General features: G+C 42.3%; 1 protein-coding gene across 1 annotated transcript in view; it reads right to left on the bottom strand.

Moving 5' to 3' along the window:
* Nucleotides 1-1,931: 1,931 nt before the first annotated feature.
* Nucleotides 1,932-22,446, bottom strand: part of LOC148029549 (auxin response factor 12-like) — a 40,059-nt gene continuing 19,544 nt past the window's right edge. Inside the window, exons 2-14 of the mRNA XM_087688408.1 lie at nucleotides 20,859-20,971; nucleotides 20,401-20,499; nucleotides 20,254-20,310; nucleotides 19,950-20,102; nucleotides 19,697-19,781; nucleotides 6,454-6,544; nucleotides 5,984-6,148; nucleotides 5,728-5,850; nucleotides 5,581-5,656; nucleotides 5,051-5,204; nucleotides 3,201-4,918; nucleotides 2,806-2,990; nucleotides 1,932-2,707 (exon numbers count right to left, since the gene is read on the bottom strand). Coding sequence (XP_087544534.1) covers nucleotides 2,515-2,707; nucleotides 2,806-2,990; nucleotides 3,201-4,918; nucleotides 5,051-5,204; nucleotides 5,581-5,656; nucleotides 5,728-5,850; nucleotides 5,984-6,148; nucleotides 6,454-6,544; nucleotides 19,697-19,781; nucleotides 19,950-20,102; nucleotides 20,254-20,310; nucleotides 20,401-20,499; nucleotides 20,859-20,971 — 3,212 coding nt within the window. The 3' untranslated portion in view covers nucleotides 1,932-2,514. The remainder of the gene's footprint in view (nucleotides 2,708-2,805; nucleotides 2,991-3,200; nucleotides 4,919-5,050; nucleotides 5,205-5,580; nucleotides 5,657-5,727; nucleotides 5,851-5,983; nucleotides 6,149-6,453; nucleotides 6,545-19,696; nucleotides 19,782-19,949; nucleotides 20,103-20,253; nucleotides 20,311-20,400; nucleotides 20,500-20,858; nucleotides 20,972-22,446) is intronic.

Raw genomic sequence — 22,446 nt, 5'->3', positions numbered from 1 at the left:
GCGGCTACCACTACCCTTAGCTAAACCCAATAGTCATTTAGCTTGAACGGCCAAGTTTGCAAAGTGATGGCCTTTTAAGAGCCATTTTCAACATTAATTGATAATTTTGTTGATTACTTTCACATTGATTAATTATCCATTTGATCTTTCCCATTAATTAATAGGCTAGTGCCCATCCACATTCAATGTGCTAACCCTTTAAATCCTAAGTTGTTCCAAACATTAAATGCCCTTTCACTAGCAAAGCTTTATTAATTAATGCCTAGCTCTAATGTCACATGACACTTTAAAGGCCCAATTAATATATTATCTAGAAGATTTAGGTTGTCCTTGTGCCACCTAAAATATGAGCAAGCTTCAAAATATACACATTTTGTGAGATCTAAAAGCACCATCAATTCATAACAAGCGCAAGAGTTTCATTTACTTTTTTAAAGAAGGTAAATGTGATGTAGAATTCATAATAATTAGAAAATGTATATTTTGAAACCATACATGCATCCTTCTCATAATACATTTTTGGAGGCTTTTGATAATTTCAACCAACAACACTTTCATGCTCTTGAAAATTATGATCTTTACATGTGACTTAAGAAGGTTTTTAAATGATATTTTTTCACATTTTTTGTATTTCATTGATCCTTTATTCTTCTATCTTTTCTATTTTTGAAATTGAGAAGTGCATATTTCTCCTTTTTAAAAAGCTTTTCTACTCAATGTCTAGTGTCTTGCGAGAACTAGAAATGCAAAGTGGAATGTCGATGCATCACAAAAGCAATCAATCCCTATAATCAACTGTAGTTCATTGAATAAATAATTAATTAGAAATATATCTTCTCAAAATTCCATATAGATACCTCTCTCTCTCTCTCTCTCTCTCTCTCTCTCTCTCTCTCTCTTCCTTCAATGGCATAGAACTTGGGGACCTTCCCTTTCTTACGTCCCATATTATCACAGTAACCTTCATTGAGAAATCATTTTATTCACTATCTGCATTCATTTGTTTAGTGTGAATTGCTTGAGATGCCACTTTTCACTTTCATTGATGTAGACATCATAAGAGACCACTTATGTTCATTGATGCAAAGTGTACTCTTCCTCCCTTCCCACTATAACACCATTAGCATGAGCTATTATCATAGTTTAGCATCCATAAACATTGATAAAAGCATGCCTTGGTTTTGGTTCCTTCAATGCTAGTACACAAAAATAGCATGGAAATCATGAAGAGAATCACTTGCTCAAACTATTGGCAGCATAATCATAAGTCAACTTGCTTTTTATGAATGAATTTGACAAGCATTCCCACTACTCAAGGACTAGCTTGAGCAAATCCTAGAGGCATCTTTTACTAAGCATATAGCCTTTTAATGAGTTGCATAGTTGTGTGTATACCCGTAGAAAGAAGGGGTGGGTGCAAAGTGTGAATTTGTTGTCTACCCTATCTTGTAAAAGCTCCACATTGGACGTGAACCCAACAATGAAGTTCAAAACAACTAACTAAGTATGATCATTTGGTGCCACGTCCCCTCCACCCTATCCTCAATCAATGAATCAAGCTACCACCAATTATTTGCAGGGTTTAAATATGTGTTGTGTAGGTATGCGATTAGCTAATTAGTAATGAGTACTTAGGCAATTAGTATTTGGTTAATAATTACTTAATTAGTCATTAGATAATTAACAAGTAACTAGTTTAGCGATGTTGGTCATTAGATAAGTGGCAAATAACTATGCTAACGCTATTAGGCAGTAGCTATATTTGTTACTACTATGTTTTTACAAAGTTATAGTGTGATTCTTGTGCAAATAAGTCTTTTCAGTACATGCTCTGACCAATTTAACTATTTATTTGTTTTACCTTTTGCAAGGTACTATCATCAAGACAATATAACAAGCCACAAGAGAGGTTTATGGTCAAGCCTCACTAATTTCATGAGCATATTAAGTGTTTTTCATTCAATGCAAACCAAGCGTTCAGGGGATGAAGGACATATAGCGCACCCGGGTTGTTCAACAGTACAACACAACACTCTCTTTAGTTGAAGAATACAATTTAACTAGACTTGACTGCATGTGTCTCCCTACCTGTATTTTGAAGAAGGGAAATTTCCTTCTGGCAGGGCTCTAGGATGAAAGAAACCCCAGGAGGAGTCCCAACCTCCATTCTTGTTCGTACAAGGGATTGTGACAACATTAATCTTCATCTTATACCTTCACTTTGAGAGTAATGGATTCTTCTCGCCATAACGACACGCGGAATTGTGAGACTGTCACAGCACACCTTAGCGTGACGGGGTGAGTTTGAGATGGTAGCTACCTAAATATAAGACAAAACTGCTATCTTTTGCCCACAAAGTGACTCTCGACATAATCCTGTGATCTTCGTCACTTAAGAAGTGCCCCTGCACGGAAGAGGAAATGAGTAGTATGATACACACAGGCCTGACGCACATTGCCTGGCTTTGGGAAGATCTCCAACAATTTTCAGCAGTCTTGCTTTGCTGCTGCCCATCAGTAGTCGAATGAGTAGGCCGACGTGATCACAGAGCTAGGGTTTCGAGAATCTTGCTGTGTGGTTCCCCCATCAGAGCTCGTGCTCGTCTGCCGCTCCATTGGTTGATACCCAGTCTGTAATCCTATGCCCTTCTGATAAGCTTCTAGAGGCGACAGTATTCTTATGTGCCGTACATTCCTCACAAATTGCCTGTCGTACATAACAGGTCATATTTTTTCAATCAAATTACAAAATAAAGCAACAAATTGACAAAATAAATCGATTCATATCAGGAACAGAAAACTCACTCCCATGGATCATCCCCAAGAAGCAACCAGTCATTTTCTTTATCTTGAAATACAAGCTGCCAGCCTGATGTGGGATCCTCAAGTACTTCCAAGCCGAACATACTTGCGAGTGCTGCACGAAGCTCAGCATAGCTCTTGTATCTCGTAACATCTAGCGATCGACCAACCGAGCCTTCTTTGCAAACCTGAGAAGATGAAAATATTATCCTCAAGATGTAGTTCCTAAAGGCTAAGGCACCTCTATGTCTCTGCCCTACCTCTATATTGTTAACTTCCAGTTGAGTTGGGGGACATCCCTTTGAGAAACTGCCAATTTTATGTATCTATTACTTAACTACCTTCAACTTAATCTCAACTATACTTTCTCAAAAGAATTCTCTCTCTAAAGTCCTTACCTTAGTGTAGGTCCGCATGGGGGGATTGACTTGGGTCAAAGCTGGTACATCTTGAAGCAAACCATCATCCAAACTCCCATCAATGAGTTCTGAACTAATAGGAAAGTCCATTATTGATTGACCCTGAATCAATTGACTGATAGATGGGCTATGCACCTCAACATTGTCACCATAACATTTGTTCTCAGACGGCATGGAAGCCAGCATGCCCATTGATGACAGATCACCACTGACACCACCTAGAATCTGCCTCTGTAAGTCAGATCGCAGAGCAGCTTGTCCCTGAGAATAGTCTTTCAGATTGAAGGGGCTTGCATGCAATGGCATGCTGGGAAAATTAGGCTGCATATGTTGGTCCATTTGGGGAGAACGATTGGCCGTTCGTGTTGTATAAATCAGCTCCAAGTGAGATTCTCCTGACAACTGCGGATTCTCTCCACAATTCCATGAAGCTGGAATGACAGACTCTTGCCTAAGTTCAGAGCCTGACGAAGCTGCAATGTGTTGCTGTAGAATAGGCTCAATAATTGGAACTGTACTTAATTGTGAAAAGTTATCTGAAGCCAAGCTATTCAAGATGGATTGCAATTGGAAAGGGATATGGGTCTCTGCTGAACTCACAATTGAACTCGCTGTTGATTGAGGTGTCAGTAAGGAGCTACTCGAGTGTACTTTTGACTGAGAAATAGCTACCTGGTTGATTGAACTACTGGCATTAGATGAGGATGATGACCTGTTTTGATGCTGTTGATCAGGATGTGTAGATGGTGGCCGCAATTGGTAATGCTGTTGCTGTAATTGCACTTGGTACTGTTGCTGCTGCTGCGTTTGCTGTTGCAACTGCTGTTGTTGCTGCTGCTGCTGCTGTGTTTGCTGTTGCAACTGCTGTTGTTGCTGCTGCTGTTGTCTATGGTGATGGTGGTGGTGTGGCTGCAGCTTCTGTTGTTGCTGCTGTTGTTGTAGATAGTGAGGTTGTTGTTGGTGTTGATGTGGCTGCAGCAGCTGCTGCTGTTGTTGTCGTTGTTGAACTTGTGGATACTGGGGTGGTTGGTGCTGTTCTTCTGGTTGCCGTTGTTCTTCTCGCTGGTCTCTTTGTTGTTGCTCTTGTTGATAATTGGGTACTTGGTAATGTTCTTGTTGGCATTGCCATTGTTGTAGTAGAGGGTGGCAGTGTTGCTGTTGATCCTGCTCTTGCACTTGTGGCAGCTGTAGTGATTGTGCAAAGCACTGAGACCGAGGCAGAGAAGAGTGTTGCGAGGGTGTCTGTTGTATTTGATGTTGAAGAGGCAGCCCAAGAAGATGTGACTGCTGCTGGTGAAGCCCACTTTGTTTTTCATGCTGGGCAGGATGTGGCAGTGATTGTTGACCTACCATTTGTGACAGTAGAGGTGACTGTGCCTGTGGTAAAGATGACTGCATGTGCTGATGTGGACCGAACATGCTGAGAGACAGTTGCTGGGGTTGAGACAGTGCATTATACAGCATGTGATCTGCTTGTACAGGCTGCTGCAGAAATTGTAGCTGCTTTGAAGGAAAGATTTCTCTTAGTGCCGCAGCTCCAAGTGCAGCATAAACATCAGTTTCGGCTGTGGATTCAAACTTTGGAGGAATATGGCCACTGGTATTTAATTCCATTCCTTGAGCAGCCTTACTGCTATCACTGCTCTGTGAACTAGGTAATATTGAGGGTCTTTTGAGGCTCTCAAGTTCATGGTCTCCTGAGAAAGTCCAACATTATCAAAAAGATAATCAAGGTCAATTTTCCACAACAATTGGACTCCTTGCCAACCCACATAATATGCCAGACAAAGCAAAGTGATGGGATCCTCCCCATGACTTCTTCATTTTACCTTCAAGCAATGAAGCATCAATAGCTTCTGGCCATGGCCGTTTAAACCTCCAAGTTGAAGGTGGAGGGTACACAAGAAAAGTTGTAAGTGGTTCAATCTCCCATACTGAAACTCGTTTTTGCCGCTCTCCAGCTGTAGATTCATCCCATCCAACCTGTAATGGAGCCAATGTTCAAAGTAATTCTAATGTTCATGCAGCAAGCTTGTGATTCTATAAAATTCGCATTTTAGAGGCTTACTACATTCATGCAAAAATATGTATTAGGACAAAAGTGTATGCATTCATCCCTTGGGCAATGCACATTAAATTGGAAGGTTCCATAGCACTTCATTTCATGAGGCCACTGAATGGGTTTGCATTGTCACAAGTCCTGAGCATTGACTTCTCTTATCTGCATCAGTATGACTAGAAGAAGAAGTGTCCATAACTGTTGAGGCAACCTAGATGCTGTTGAAAACTTGTCCATGATATTATCAGTAAGTCTACTCTGAAATAGTGCATTTTATCATCATGTCAATTCGATTTCAACCTTGATAGAGCGCCACTGTGAATTTGGCCATCGAACAGGATCTAGATCCGAAACACCGGTGACAGTTCCCATGTACCTGTGGATGTCAAGTCTCTGTTATAGCAAAAACAAATCGTACAATTTTCACGTGCAAGTGGATCACAGTACCTTCTTACGCTCGATTCCTCTGTTTCAAATAGCATGCGAAAACGCATTCCCACAGACACACGTGTATGGCAGATGGCTTTCTCATACTTTGAGAAAGGAATGACAAATTCTGAGGGGCTTGCTCTGAAACAGCCAATGAAATAGAAATGTCAAACACCCTGAACACGTTGCACAGGCTAACAGCAGATTCACACAATTCTTTGGTGCATAGACATGGGATTGTTAAAGACATTGGCATGGGATTATAAAGACTGACCTGGGATTATAAAAGACAGTGAAGCGCCTGTTTGTAGCAGCTGCATATGCTGCTGCAGCTAGGACTCCAATATGCATGCTGTCACTTGACAGGACTGAGGATGGCATGACAGTCTGAGGCCTAGTCGCTCGCCGGATTCCAAGAAGAAGCTGTCCTTTATCATTTCTGATCCAGGTTACAAACTGAGTAAGACTTACACCAATGGACAGTTCATCCTACAACACTAAACAGAACCTAGGCTTACTTATTGAAAATTTATCAAAAACCGGAAACACATAGAGCAGAAACTTCAAAGAAAACAGTATGCCACAAAGGGAATTGCAAGCAACAAGCTACACAAAAGAAAATCACAATACAAATTGTCTACAGTATTATGAGATAATATGAGTAGCTAGAAGCATTCCGTCGGCATGGCAGACGCTCCACACAAGTTAAAACAATAAACCACAAAATCCAATGGAAGTGCCCACCTGATAAAGATTACAGAGTCTCCAGCGGTGAGTCGCTTAGCACTCACAAAGACACTCCACCCTGTTGTAAGAAGATGTCGCTTTGGTTGACCTATAGATTCAAAAAACATCTTCAATCAACCAAAATAGTTTTGTATGTAGACACACAACCTCCTAGTGTGTGCAAAGGATCTTCTATTGTGCATCTCTTCATCATTCCTGAGATGCAGAAATTGATTAGCAATCATGAAATAGGACTATCGCCATCATGTAGTACTGATGTCGCATAATGGAACTTTGCATTTTACATATATAAACTAGAGATCATTGTCTATCTAATGAAGGTGCCCTTCTATATGTCAAAATGTCTCTGCCTTCCTGACTGGCTTTGCTTCTCGCTTTTCCCTCTCCAGCCAACTCAAGTAATCAGTGTGTTGATGGGGTGTGCATGTATGCATGCTGCTTGTTACAAATGCCTGTGTAGGAATTTATGTGCTAAGTGACAAAGCAACATGGACTGTAAGGTATAATGCAAGTGAGCAAAGGTATTGCAACAAAAATTTTGATGGGTAGCTTTTCTCGAGTCTCTGCGAACCTACTTCTCATAGATCGCCCCACCCTTTTTGTCTACTAAAGGAGGGCGTGTGGCTACATTCATTGTCTTATACTTGCCAATGGAGAGAGGGAGCATGTGGAGCAAGTGAGTTGGTGCTCAATTGTTGTACTCTTTGATTACCATAGCGGTCTCTTGTTCCCATTTACAATTTGGGCATTGTCTCTTTCATTAATCGACTGTCCATTATTGGTCTTCTAACGTGCACAGCTCAGGCCCATAACCACCTCTCCACGTGCCTCTGACCCATGTGCCTTGACCCCTGCAATTCACGGTGGTCCTACCACTCCATATTTATTCATTGTGTTTCTTGCATTGCTTCTGCAGAAAATCTTGTACTCGTCCTTCCATTTTTCATCATTTATTCTGAACATTCATTTGTTATTTGCAAAGTTCATACTATTGTGCATTTCATTAACCCTCTTTGGCTTCACACCTCCTGCATTCCATGTTCAAGGCTGACGTACACTTCCATTTGCCCCTACTACCATAGTCCAGTGATTCATCGCTTCATGCTAAAGCAATGGAATGCTATTGGTGGAAAAATCTGATCACGAAGTGGCAATCCAAGCATGAAGAGGTAAGGCTGTTAAAGGAAGAACAGGCCTACACACACCCAAAATGCAGGTGGGATAAATTGTGCTCAGCATTCATTACCATTTAAGAAAAAATAACCCTGATCTCTGGAGATTCTACATCAAAATCAGCCTTGGAAATAGATGTTATCTTTTGTGGGGATACATTAGGATTTGTCCAGATAGTACAACGTACAACCACAACTAACAAATGAACTTGGATGAAAAAGCAAATGAAGAAGAATGAATGAGTGAATGTTTGATGTGACACAACAGATGCTCAAGGAGCTGAGAGCTGTCCAACAGCCATGATCTTTCATAGGAGCTGGCTGAGGGATGGAGGAGTGTGATATACTTTAACAGATCCAGAGTGTAGCAAACCACCCATGCTCAATGCAAGATGATGAGGAGAAGATGCCAAGCAGCTAAGGAAGTAACAAAAGACCCAAAACGCAGTAGTTTCTGATGTGGAAAGGGATGCTGAGGTTGAGGAGATGCCAGATAGCAGAAAAATGCTGTAGATCCTCAGTGTGGAGCAGTCCAATACAATACCACAACTAAAGATGGCAACAACAAGCAGTGGAGAAGGCAGGAGAAGTGAAAATGCAGCCAGCTAGATGATGTCAGAGAGGAAATGCGACGTGTATGGGGCGAGAACACAGCAGTCAATGATGGCAACAGCTATATGAAGGTTGGCAATGGCAAAGAGATACTCAGGCCAGCTCAGCATGGAGCAGTCCAGCACACACAGCCAGCAAAGATGATGACCAGCAGTGGAGACAGCAAAAGTGAAAACACAGCCAGCTGGATGGCATCAAAGGGAGAAGACAACATGTGTGGGAGAAAATGCAGCAACCTGTGATGGCAACAGCTACAGGAAGACTAGCACTGGCAAGGAGAGGGTTCACACTCACACCAGCAGGGGGGTAGCACCTAGGAGAGGACAGCAAGGTGGCACCAGGATGAAAGTAATGAGAAAATGATGGTGAGGATGATCATGATGACAGCAAGGAGAAGCAGGAGACTTGACATTGTGACAAGGATGAAAGTGGTGATGCACATGATTAGAACTTTCTGAGCCAATTGGCCTACAAACTTCTAGAAACTTGTTTAATCAATTGAGGTTTTTTTTTTGAGATTTACGAGAGCCAAACAAAATTAGCTGATAAAATGAGTTTTAAGTTCCAAGGCTAATTTGGAGTAGCTTAGTACTCTCTCTAAGGCCCTAAGGGAGAGGAAACGCAAGCTTCGTGCCCCAACCCAAGAGATCCCATTCCAAAGTGATCAAGACATCAAACCATGAATGCTACTAAGTGCTGTCCTAGAGTCTACCAGGATTGCAAGGGTGATGAAGACCTTTTGAGTTGCCCAAGAGGTCCACCCATAAACATGAGGTGCAATACACAACTCAAGGAACTGTAGACAAGAAAGAACAAAATCAGAGAGAACTCATGAACTGGCAATGGAATTCATAAATGAAAGCACAAGAATGGATACAATACTACCAAATACTAGGTCACCCAAGCTGCCACGTACTAAACCTGCAAATGCACAAGCAGTCTGGCTAATGTCCACAAACTGATTGGAACTGATCAATGTGAACCACGCTCAACTGGGCTGGTGCAAATGCACTCAAATCTTCACCTAATGTGCCTGAAATGAACAAGTTTGGCATGTGAGAATGAATGGCGAACAAAGATAGTGATAGATTTCCCCAAGTCCTTGTCTAAGTCAAATTGATGCTCACAAGTAGATGTCTACAGAAGAAGACAATGTAGAACCTATCTTCTAACACCCCTCTAAAATCTTGACTGAAGGCAAGATAAAGAGATCGGGCCACGTGCATGTTGATGACATCCATTCTAGCCAAGAAGCATGACCCCCTCTCGAAAGAAAACTCATTGCTAGGGGTGGCTAAATCAAGCCAATGGGAATGAGTGTGTGGAGAAACCCAGTCATTCCTTGATTACATTTCCTCTACTTCATTTCTATTTTGGTTTCCATTTACAACCCCAAAAAGAGGCTTTATTTGTATTATTAGTTAGTGTCTAGGTGCCTCGAGAGAGAGCTCAAGTGCCACCCGAGAGACTTCGGTGGGTGCCACTTGAGAGAGTTGGGGCACCACTCAACAAACTATGCCTATAAATACGGCACTGACTCCACCCATTTGTGATCCCACACATTCATTCCTTTTGCACAATTTCCCACCATTTGGCATCAGCACATAAGCTGTGTTTGGTAGTCTAGTGGCTCCTCCTTCATCTAGCAATCTTTCAACTTACACACTTTATTTAGGGTTTCGCACTGGCGGCCCCGAAAAGGACTAATGCACACATATTGGCCACTTTTTCAGTGGGCATCCACACAGTGGTGCGCCACACTAGACAGCTTATGCCTATAAATAGCCAATCACTTCATTCATTCTTTACCCCACCACTCTTCAATCATTCTTCACCCCTCTTCCTTTGTCATCAGATACCCTTCCCTTCTCTCACTAGCCCCTTCCACTGCCCTCGCACCCCTTCAAGAGGGCATTGCAGTTCATGGCTCGTGGCTACCTGCCCACTTCCTCTTCTGCTTCAAGCATCTTGTCCTAGTATCAGGCCTTGAATTTGGAGCATCTTCCACTTGGTGTCGCCATCCTCCACTTGGCTTCAGCACCCTTCACCTTTAGGCTCCACCTTCACCTGTGTTTTCAATCTGGAGGTCTTCTCCTTGCCTACCATTGTCATCTCCAACTTGGCGTCAGTATCCTAGCCTCTAGTGGCAGTCTATACCACCTAGCATCAATGATTTCATCATTCGTCTATCACAGGTGCTATTGGGACCTACATTTTTGCAACCTGGCTTCTCCTCCATCACTTACTGTCACTCGTCTATCATAGAGGCTGCTAGGACCTGCGTTTTTGCAGCCCAACTCATCCTCCATAGTTTGGTGTTATCATTATCCACTAGCGTCAACATTTGGGCTGGTCTCCTTGCGTTTGACAGCTCTGACACTCTTGGATTTGTGTTTTGTTACCCAAGTCACTCCCCAGCATCAGAGGATTGCAATTCGCTCTCTCGACAATTGGTGACAATCTTCCACATCTCCGACGACATCAAAGGATTGCAATCCGCTCCCTCCACAACTGTCTTTCACCCATAGTTATCTCTATACGTTGTACGGTACTATTCATACCGCACGATCTGTACAGTATGTATCCGTATGGATTTGTACCTTGAAACAGACCCTTTCTGGCCACCTCGTCTACGTGTCATGCATCTTGAGTCCCGCCTTCCACCTGCCTTTAATACGGCGTGTTTCACCTGCTTGCGTGGCACTTTTTTTTTGGGGGTGGGGGGTGGGGGGAGGGAGCCTTGGATACCTCATCCCACCCCCTTTTCCAGCTATGCACTCCCCCCCTTCCTAGCCCTCCTTGGATTCCATCTAGCTGGTAGCCCTCTTTGACTGTTTGAACTTTGACTCTTCTCTCATCTACAAAGGTGCTCCTCTCCTCCATGTTTCCACACCAATTCAGCAAGCATTAACCATTCTCATCTTCGTCTCTTGGACCTTGAATGGACTTGTGATTTATTATTCTCATCTCCCATCCCCTCTTTCCCGCATCCTATCAAAGCATTTGCCATTCTCAAATCTCATCTCCCATCCCCTCTATCCTGCACCCTATCACAGCATTTGCCATTCTTATCTCCCATTCCCTCTCTCTCACTCTTGAGTCTTGCTCTTTCAACTTTACCCCAACCCTTGGGCCTCTCGAGTCTCCCTCTCTTTCAACTTTCAAGACTCAAGTTTTCAAGAGTCGAGATTCAAGTATCTCACTCTACCTCTCTCACTCTCTCCTACGCCTCTTTATTCGTCATCGGCACCATGGGGGGACAGATTGCTTCATGCAAGGAGATCCCTCAAAACATCACAGAGGAGATTCTCGCCAAGTTGAGAAGAGGATCCACAAGAGTAGGAGGAAGTGCCTTATCGGCACCAACTCCTATGCCTACTAATGAGAAAGCATCAAATGTGGGCGTATCTTCAACCGATGAGGGAGAGGCCTCTATCATTGGTGGTAGGGGCTCCACATCCGCATCCGGCTCTAGTAAAAGACAAAGAGTGGAGGCTCATGCGGTGTCGGAGAGACAATCCTCTCTCTCTCAAGCTCCTGGTCATGTGCATGGATTAGTTGCCTTTCTTAGAGAAAGGCAACGACTTGCACAGCATTTGCCATTCTTATCTCCCATCCCCTCTCTCTCACTCTTGAGTCTTGCTCTTTCAACTTTATCCCAACCCTTGGACCTCTTGAGTCTCCCTCTCTTTCAACTTTCAAGACTCAAGTTCTCAAGAGTCGAGATTCAAGTATCTCACTCTGCCTCTCTCACTCTCCTCTACGCCTCTTTATTCGTCATCGGCACCATGGGGGAACAAGTTGCTTCATGCAAGGAGATCCCTCAAAACATCACAAAGGAGATTCTCGCCAAGTTGAGAGGAGGATCCACAAGAGGAGGAGGAAGTGCCTTATCGGCACCAACTCCTATGCATACTAACGAAAAAGCATCAAATGTGGGCGTATCTTCAACCGATGTGGGAGAGGCCTCTATCATTGGTGGTAGGGGCTCCACATCCGCATCCAACTTTAGTAAAAGACAAAGAGTGGAGGCTTATGCGGTACCGGAGAGACAATCCTCTCTCTCTCAAGCTCCTGGTCATGTGCATGGATTAGTTGCCTTTCTTAGGGAAAGGCAACGACTTGCGGACATTGAAATTGCTGCACGGTGATTGAGTGCAATTTTGCATTCAATGTCCTAAAGCAAGAGCAATGAAAGAAGATGGTAAAAGCCATTGCCAATGTGGGTCCATATGAAGGATGGACCGGTGTCACATACAACAACATGAGGATGAAAAAGATTGATGAAGAGAAGGAGAGGATTGATAGAGCCTTTGATCCTATTCAGGCCGCATGGATAAAATATGGTTGCTCCATTCTCACTGACGGATGAAGTGGTCATAAGAAACAGGGCATTATCAATATACTAGTCTCATGTCCTCTCACTGACGGATGAAGCGGTCATAAGAAACAAGGCATCATCAATATACTTGGCACTTACTTTTTGTAGGCCATAGATACTGGCAAGAGGGGGAGGAAAACGACGAGCGCATTCGCCTACCACCACATTCGACAAGCTATCACGGAGATATACATTGCCTTTGAAATTTGTTTCACTTTTTTTCATTATGATAATTGATTTATGCATCACTTTCTATCACCCTATTCTAATTTCTCTCTAATATCTATCTCGATTCTCTCTTTTCCCTCGGGCCCCAAGGCCCCCAACCCCCATCTCTCTTCATTCTTAAATCTTGAAAGTTGAAACTTAAAAGGCTCAACTCTCTCTTTCTCTCTCTAACCTCCAAGTATTGTTAGTAAGTTGTAATTTGTAATTTGTGGTTGTAGGTGGGCCCCTCGAATGTGGTGCAAGTTGTTACCGACAATGCATCGAATTGTCAGTGCATGGGCCATTTGCTTGAGGCCGAGTTTTGCACGATTGTGTGGACTCCATGTGCAAGTCATTTATTGGACTTGCTCATGGAGGACATTGGGAAGCTCAAGTGGGTGAAGAGGGTGGTCTGCAAAGTTACATTAATTGTCACCTTCTTCATGGTTAAGGTGCTTGCGATGTATCGTGAGCATAGCACACTGGAGTTGAAGAAACCTTCTTCAACTCAATTTGCTTACATATGGTTATTGTTGAAGCGCCTTTATGAGGTGCGGTCCGCCGCCTTGCACCAAATAGTGGTGTCCACTCTATGGAATGAGTGGAATGAGCATCAAACAGAGAAGGCCAAAGCCATGCAGCGCTTGTGCCTTAGTGAGCAGTTTTGACAAAAAGTATGTGTCGTTGTCATTGTCGTGACTTCCTTTTATAGGGTGTTACGTACGAGTGATTGCGAGGGGCCCAACATGGACCTTCTCGTTCACTTCTTTAGAGCGGCATTGGTGGAGGTACATGCTAGTACAGTGATCACAGAGACGGCGTGCACGTGTTTAAGAGATAGCAGAGAGGAGATGGGCATGGATGCATAAGCCCATCCATGGTTTTGCCACATTAGTACATCTGGCCTACAAGTCGCCAGCGGTCATGGATGATAAAGAGTTCCGTTCGGACCAGCTTGCTTATTTGACTCATGTGGTCCTTGTGGATGACCACAATGTAGTGCTAGAGGAGCTAGAATGCTATACAGATCAAAGAGGACATGTGGCTTTTGCTTCTCCCACTTGTTGGAGAAGAGAATCACTTGTGAGGCCTTTATTTTGGTGGCAAAACTTTGAATACACATTGAAGACCCTTCAGCCCTTAGCCATGAGGGTCCTTGCCCGGGATTGCTCTTCAGGTGCATGTGAGAGAAACTAGAGAGCCTATTCTCTCATTCACACAAAGATTTACAAGCGGCTTAGCACACGACAATTACAACGGCTAGTCTATTGCTGCAGTAACTTACGCATGATGAGGGCTATGATGAGCATGGGTAGTTGGAAGCAAGTAAAGTTTAAACACTGAACCATAAAAATTTCAATTTTATTGTTTTAAACTTTGAAATTTGAAGTTTATACTTTACAATTTAGACCTTAGCATTTTCAATCTTACGTGCATCATTGCATTGTGTAGGTGAATGTTGATACATTCAAGTTGACGGCAATACTCTTCCGAGTGTACATCAAGAGGTGGACGAGAAGGAGATGATTTTTGCATAGCTCTATAGAGAGCTTATAGTAGTAGATACTCATGACACTCGCAGTCAATGGGCTCATCAGCGAGGAGTTCGAGTAGGTGGTAGCAGGGACATGGTCATTCGATGCCCTCCAACATCAAGGAGTGGTGGTTCTAGTGGCTTGTAGACATATGTAAGGTAGGGCTCTAGTAGCTCACATCCTGTGCCTCATGATGACATCCCCCCCTTGCCAACACAGCCACCACCTAGGGAGCCATCATTTGATAATGATGGTAACCTCATCAATGAGGATGCGTACGAGTGTCTCATCATCCGATGCCAAGGAGTCATCTTTAGACTCTCTTGAGATGAGCACTCAGATGGTTCTGATGATGATGATAGTGATGCCTCACCATAGATTCATTGGTCTCTCTCTGTTTTGTATCAGATATCTACTATCATCGTATCCACATGCATGATGCTACTATGATACACTTAACTGTAGTTGTATCGCATGTTTTGCACAGTCCATGCGACCACGATGGTCACCCTCATGTATTCATCTTATTTTTTAATGAAATTGCTATTTCCACTTTAAATATGTATTCTATCATTTAATGATTTATGGTTTTTGTTATTTTAAAAATCATCTTAATTTTTTTTCGTACTAATATCGTACTGTACCTTATAAAATCATAAGATACCATTTAGTCATGACTCATTTTTTATCGTACCGTACGGTATCGTACCTTTCGTACTTGCCATCTATGCTTTCACCTTCCAATGATTACTTTGATAGCCCACTGTCCGAAGGACTCTGTTTTGCTCCTTTCACTGTGCAAAATCCCCACGAGTGTTGCCACTTGATTCAAACAGAACAATGTAGTTATCTTTTGAGCTTTGGTTTCATTATATTAGCTTTTCTTCTCATAGCATGATTCAGTGCATCATCACCATATTCTTCTTGTGTTTTCGAGTTACTCTTCTCTCTCTGTGTTTGCTATACATACTCTGTGTTACTCCCTACAAACCCTACTATCTCTCTGCACTGTCGCTTATTTTAACATGGTATTAGAGCACACCTATTATTTTTGACATACCACTCATACTACAATATTACCCCCTTTTGAAGTTATTGACACCATTAGAGCTACCGTTCAAAGAACACTCTTTTCAACTGATTTTCTCTCTCATCCTCTAGCATTTCCTCTTTAGGTGAAGAGCAATTGAAGAAATTGCTGCTGAAAACCTAATTTACAGCAGCAAATTAGGGTTTCCACATCCACTTCGAGATATGTGCCCAATTATTGAAGACCTTGTACTCGATGTAGCAACTAAAGGTAAGAAATTTGCACTTGATCCAAGAGGTAGCCCATTCTCAATATGTTGTGGCCTGCATGCAAGAGATTGAAGATCCAACTATACTTGGATTGTAGTACAATCAAGGGCAAATTGATTTTATGAAGTGCTAGTCATTTTTTACAGCAATCATATTGAAGATTGAAGGAGATTGGTTTGTATCTCAATGGACTTAAACCTTCTAAAAGTATAATGCAAAGAAATAATTCAAGGGGCGCCAATTGTTGGGGCCAATCTAGTGTTGGTGTCCAAGATTCAATGGAGGAAGTTGGCTAAGAACACTTTTATGATCCTACTAACACATTTCCTTTTGATCCAAGTAGTAGTATGTAAAGTTTGCATTTGGAGATTTGTGTATTTATTGCTTGGTGTAATTTGTGGTAAATCAGATCATTCACTACCCTTGCCAAGAAGGAAGGCCAAGTCAAAGGCATTCCATTACTTCTAATTGGAGGAACATGATAGAGAGGCAATCCACTACAAAGTTCATACTATGACAGAAGATTAAGGTAGAGAATTCACCTCTGGCAAATACCAACAACAATGTCCTTCTCATAGCATTCAGGTGGAGTATGCCATAGTTGATACACCATCAGAAATGATATAGTAGAGTAATAGAATACGACAATGTTTGAGATGGCCCATTCTACTTGAGCATCACAAGCTACCTTGTCCTCGTCGAGTTGAGTTTTTGGCCGACGTGGTTCACATCACACAAGTACTCTCCAACCACAATTGTTACAAGCATGACTCTACAAAGCTCTCCTTGGAAAAGGGCCATCAATTTCTCATTTTGGAGTTTTTGGTTGAAATGCTTATTTACATGTTCCTGAGAAGAAGAGGGTGAAGTTGGACTCTAAGTTGAAGCTCCACATCTTCATTAGCTACAATCAAGCTATCCATGGTTATCACCTCTATGATCTTGCTCTGGGGCCCATCACTATTGGCAAAGATGTTGTCTTCCTTGAGTACTAATGTTCAACACACTACTCTACATGGTGGTCCTACTTTCACTAGCGGTCCTTGCACAAAGGCACGACCCTTCACCATTCAAAAGCCACCCCTTCTAACAAAAGCAACAGAAACATCCAATTACATGATAGCCTACCACATTTCCCATGGCCTCCCAAAGTCTCCCCTTGCCTTAAATACATACCTAGAAATGACTAGCCAACCATAACGCAACTCAAGTTCAATTCTCCTAGAATCGATAAGTCTCTAGCTGGTCCTAGTTAGACAAAACATTGCACCATGTACATTAACAACTCCACAATATGTCCTATATAAAGGACCATACCTTGCACTTCTTATATATCTAGTACATAATACTTGGAATAGTTGTAGTTGTATGTACAATCTTAAATGACAATATGGAACCTCACACAATCACATCCTTTAACAATATTCACCCCTATATATAGAGCTCATTTGCAATTATGACCTATAATTGCCTAGGCCCCTTATTGAATCAGCATATCAATGTGAATTAGAGAGAGAGAGAGAGAGAGAGAGAGAGAGAGAGAGAGGAGGGGAATACTTTCCGGACATTATTCACCCAAACCCAATATGGATTCATCAAAGGGCGAAATATTCTGCACAACATCTTGAATGTCCAAATGGGGATAGACTATGCTCAACACACGAAACAAGAAATGGTGATGGTTTAGTTGGACCTTGAAAAAGCCTTCAATCATTTGGAAAACAAGAAATGGTGATGGTTTAGTTGGACCTTGAAAAAGCCTTCAATCATTTGGAATGGTCCTTGGGTTAGTTGACGCAAGGGATGGGATTTGGTCCAAGAATGTCTACACTTATCAATACTATCAGCATGGATTCCTCTTCAAGAGTTTTGCTCAATGGTGGCACCGTGACATCCTTTCCCCTTTGTCGATCAGTTAGGCAAGGCTGCCCGCTGAGTCATTTGCTCTTTGCCTTGGCCGCTCACCCCATTCTAACGATGTTGTCTCATCTACCGGCTAATGGTGAGGTGGTCAAACTCTGTCTCCCTTCATAGGAATAGTTGGTGGGGCAAGCCTTGGCAAACGACACCTTCATGTTTCTTAAGGCTGATCTAGATAATATACAAAGAGCAATGGCCACATGGGACTTATTTGCCCTTGCCTCGAGAGTACACATTAATGCATCTAAATTGGCCCTTATTAGTTGCACTAAGAGTGATCACCGACCTTGGGCTGGCTAGCAAGGTGGTGCTTAAAGGCTCTGTTTTCAAGCACTTCGGCTATCCTTTGGGGATGTAGGTTTAGCCTAAAGCACTAATGGGTTGGATTTCTTGGAGTATTATGGATAAATTTTTGTTTTGGAGATCACAAGCTTGGCCTTTCCACATAAAATTAAAAATAGAACAAACAATCATGATACCAATGGTTTTATATTACCTTCCCTTGCTCCCTTGGCCAAAGTCTCATTAATGGAAAATTACTCAACTCGTCCGGTTTTTGCTTTGGAAAAAAGATTCTACACAAATGGGTATCTCCTAGATCTCGTGGCACCATGTTTGCACTCCCAAAAGAATGGGTGGTGGGGGTGTTCTAGACTTTGAGACACATATTATTGCTCTCTGTTGGTCACTACTCCAAGCCTTGTGCGAGGGTAGGCAACCCTAGTCCTTGATTGCCAAGTTGCTGAATAACCTTTCCATATTAAGTCTTCTATGCTATTAAATGATTTGGTCCCTTCTTGGAGGTTGGTCCTTGTTAAATCTTCTTACACCCACCTCCAAATCAGAAGGCAGCAAACTCCCTAAGAGCGAAGTGCTAGCAGTTTCAAAGCTTCTCTCATGGCAAGGCAAAGAGGAACAAAGGCCAATGTTGTTTAGTATGGGTTGAATAGTATGGCACGCTTGGGACTCGTCACTGTTGTTGATGCTCTTCTACCTGTCAATGGGGCTATTATGTCCTTCAAATCAATTTGATGCTACTTTTGTGTTCCCCAAGGCTATCGCAATTTGTGGAATGCCATCTCAACCTCTTTAAGGGCCATGCAACCTATTCCCTCTTTGGACCAAGAGGCCCCTTAGCACGATTAGATGATTAACGGTTGGCTGCTTTTGGTTGTGTGTCAGCCAATTAAATGTATCATTTGCTTATATGCAATAAGGATTGGCTTATCCAGAAAGACAATACCACCTGGGGTCTCCTGAAAGACCAAGCATGGTGGAAATCTATGGTAATGAGAAGCTGGCTTAGCAAAATGTCTTTTTGATCCAAGGTCTTCATTTGGCAAATGTTGATTGGTGCACTCCCTCTTGCCTTTACACTCTCTAAGCAAAGGATTTCCAATGGTTGTGCTTTTTTTGTCAGACATCGGTAGAAACCCCCACCATTGGTCCCTTACCCAGTGATGCAAAAAGTTTGGTCACTAGTATTGGCCATTTGGTTCCGTGTGGTTGGGCTATCGATGTTTCCAAAGGACTAGGTCTTTGGACATCCCAAGTTTGTGGACCCCATGCAGACTGATATGGCAGTGCCCTTTCCTTTCTTATGCTTCTGGGGTTGTTGGCATACGTGGACCATGAGGAATACATTCATCTTTGATGCTTCATTAGGAGTACAAAGTCATATAGTCCACTTGAAAGGATTTCTTCATTGACAGCTCAACTTGATTGAGTTAACATATATTCTCCTTAGACAGGATTTGCTTGCTTGGCACGCTGCAATTTCTTTTGCCCCCCTCTAGTCACTCTGCTTTCTTTGTACATTGACTATGATGTCTTACATTTATGCACAATGGCCTAGAGCCATCCTATACCTTCAATGTAATCTTGTACTTTTTTTTAAATTAATACAATTACCTTTTACGGAAAAAAAAGAGAGGGGAAGTGTTTTTCTTTCTTTCTTTCTTTTGGGGGGGGAATTTGTTGTGTGGGGGTGAGTGTGGACAGGGGTCTTGGTTGTGCACAAGAGCATCACAACTAGGAATCACCAATACATAAGACTTTGTTTTAGCTTTGGTAGGTTATTAAAACCTTCAATTTTCTAGAAGCTGACATGATACCTCTGTAAATATGGCGAAATTTCCACTCATTGTCATGCAGATCTCTAGCAATAAGCTCTTGTGCAGGTGGCTGCTGTGAAAAGTCCTACAAGACACCACCAAAGAGAGGAAAACAACTAGTTAGACAGTAGAGATTTTACCATTTACTTAGCAACTCTTGATGGTGTCAGTTTACAAAGAAACAGCATACTCCAGGCAGCTCATCTTCATAAATGTGTCACAAATGAATTGTTGGAAAAGGAAACTCTCATACAAGAGGTGGAAAAACTTTCTCAGCTGCACGTCGAGGTATTGAGAAGCCTCCATGTGTACTAGTGTCACTCGCTGTCAAAGTCTTACAAAAAAAATTGTTTGGCTGCCTGTTTTGAGAACCTATGTCGGATACAAGGATAGACTCCTGTTCTTGCTGCAAAACATCAAATGGAGTTAATTTTCATGGTTACTCTTCACAAGCCTCATTAAGCATAAACCGGTCAGAATCTGCTAATTCTGGCTTCAACTTGAAACCAAGTCCCTTGAACCAGATTGACACCAGAAAATCTTTATAATGCACGTACCCCACTCACAGGCTGCAATGTCATTTGACAATACACCTCATCAGTTTCTGTCTCGACCTGATAAGCAGCAGCTGTAAAGTCAGTTCATCTATATGAAGTTTAGTATCCCCAATGGATTAGACATTAACAAAATAAGGATAGACTTACATGCAAAATGACATCATGGAGCTGACATATCAATTGAGGTGGAAGACTAGAATAATTTGGAATGCGTGCATCTGCTTCCTTTTGTGTTGACACAGCTAGCTGTAATCCCAAAATTGGAGACAAGTATATCAAAACACTAAGAACAAAAGGCCAAAAGTTGAATTTACCAAACAATGAATATTTCGATCTGCTCGGAGCCTCTTTAACTTCAGGCAGCTCAAACAGTAATCGATTTTCACGTGTCTGATTGTAGTCACTTCCCTATCATTTTGTCTGTAAGTGACATCTTCAAGCTCGAAACTGACCAGTGACCACATTAAACACATGCAACTTTCTTCTCAAGATACCAATACATTTTTCAGAACTTCAGTTTGTAGACAACACAATATAACAAACAAACCTGGAAACATAGACCTAGTGAAATGGTTCAATTCCAAAACTTTTGGATGCATATGCACCTGCTCGCTGTGGCCTTGAGGAAAATAAACTACACGGCTGCCCACCGTAGGCAAACATACAAGCGGTCCAGCACACGCATGCCACAACTCTGAATTCAGACACTTCCTTTCACCTGCACAACCAAAAATCTCTCTCTCTCTCTCTCTCTCTCTCTCTCTCTCTCTCTCTCTCTCATTTATGAATTAATGACTAGCACGTACACGTTGTCTCAGTGTCAAATAATTATTTGTGTGTTTGATAAATGTACAAACATATATGTAAAATAATAAGCACATACAGGTTCATGTATTACATTACTATTTGTATGTCTGCATCCGTGCATGACACATGTACGTAATATTACTACGTACGGGTTTTGAATACACCAACACAACCCCCAGGCCCCAAAAAAAAGGGTCTCCGGCAAGTCCAGTACAATGCCGAACTAACTAAATATATTATGTAAACAGCTCCTCGTTGTATAATGAACTGAACAAACTCTCGGACATTCTGTGTAACAAGAACCGATGACAGGGTCCTGACCGAGAGCTCAGGACAAAGTGGAAAGATTTTTAATCCAGTCTAGCTGCCTTGTTCTGAAGCACATTATCTTCCCTTCTTCCATCTACTACCTTGCCTTTGTAAAGAGATGCTACAGTCTGCACAGAGAAAACACAAAGTGTACAAATACGACTAAAACATAGTGAACTCAGACAAGAATGCAAAAGACAAAAAGGGAGAGTATGTATGAACGAATGAACGCTAAAAGAATCGAATGAAGAAGATGATACAAATGTGTGGGTGCTCAAGGAGCAAAGATGCCCAACAACCACTCGTGGGAGCAGGACGCTGCCCAACCGCTAACTCTCATTGGACCAGGCTGAGGTTGGAGTATCATTCTTCATGTATGGATCCCTAGTGCAACAATACCACCTAGCACCAAGAATGATGTAGATGAAGTAGACTGCAGCTAAGGCTAATGAAACATGGCAGCCAAGGGCTAGTGGATGTCGAAGAATGTTGAAATTTGATGTCGTGGATGCAGTAAAAGCAAAAATGCAGATCTGAAAATGATGTGCGGCAGCTGAATCAGCTGTCTGATGAAAATTGTAGCAGCTTAGTGTCATGTGACAGCTGAATAGTCAACTGTAGGCTGATAATAAAAACACAGTTGTCTGACTGATGTGGAGCAGTTGGTGAGTCAGCAGGCTGGAGAGGAGTAGCACCTCCAAGACAATGGACGGCAGGCTGCAGCACTAGAGGCACTGCCATAATAACTGTAGCCTGCAGCAGTGTGATGGCAATCGGTGAAGAGGTAACAATGATGATGGAGCGATGATGACAGCTAGGCACCGAATGTGGAATGAGGTGGAAAGGAATGAAGAGTGGTGTGCACATTAAGTCCCTTCAACAGAACATGTTGGATCCAGAAAAAGTCTGTGTTTTGTGCAACAAACAAAAAATGCCTGTTGGGGACTGTTTAATGAGCCAGAAAAATATAATAATTTAGAAGGCAGGCTTTGGTAGCTAAACAACCTTCTCTTCTTCCATGCTTTATGAAAGCCCTTCAAGACTAACATTAACAACCTTAATAGTATGCATAGGTTT

Source organism: Lygodium microphyllum, chromosome 11 (assembly GCF_053477565.2).
Source record: "Lygodium microphyllum isolate KBCC chromosome 11, Lygodium_microphyllum_v1.1.10, whole genome shotgun sequence".
NCBI lineage: Eukaryota > Viridiplantae > Streptophyta > Polypodiopsida > Schizaeales > Lygodiaceae > Lygodium > Lygodium microphyllum.
Note: the sequence above shows the minus strand (reverse complement) of the source record. Positions and strands in the feature narration are given on the sequence as shown.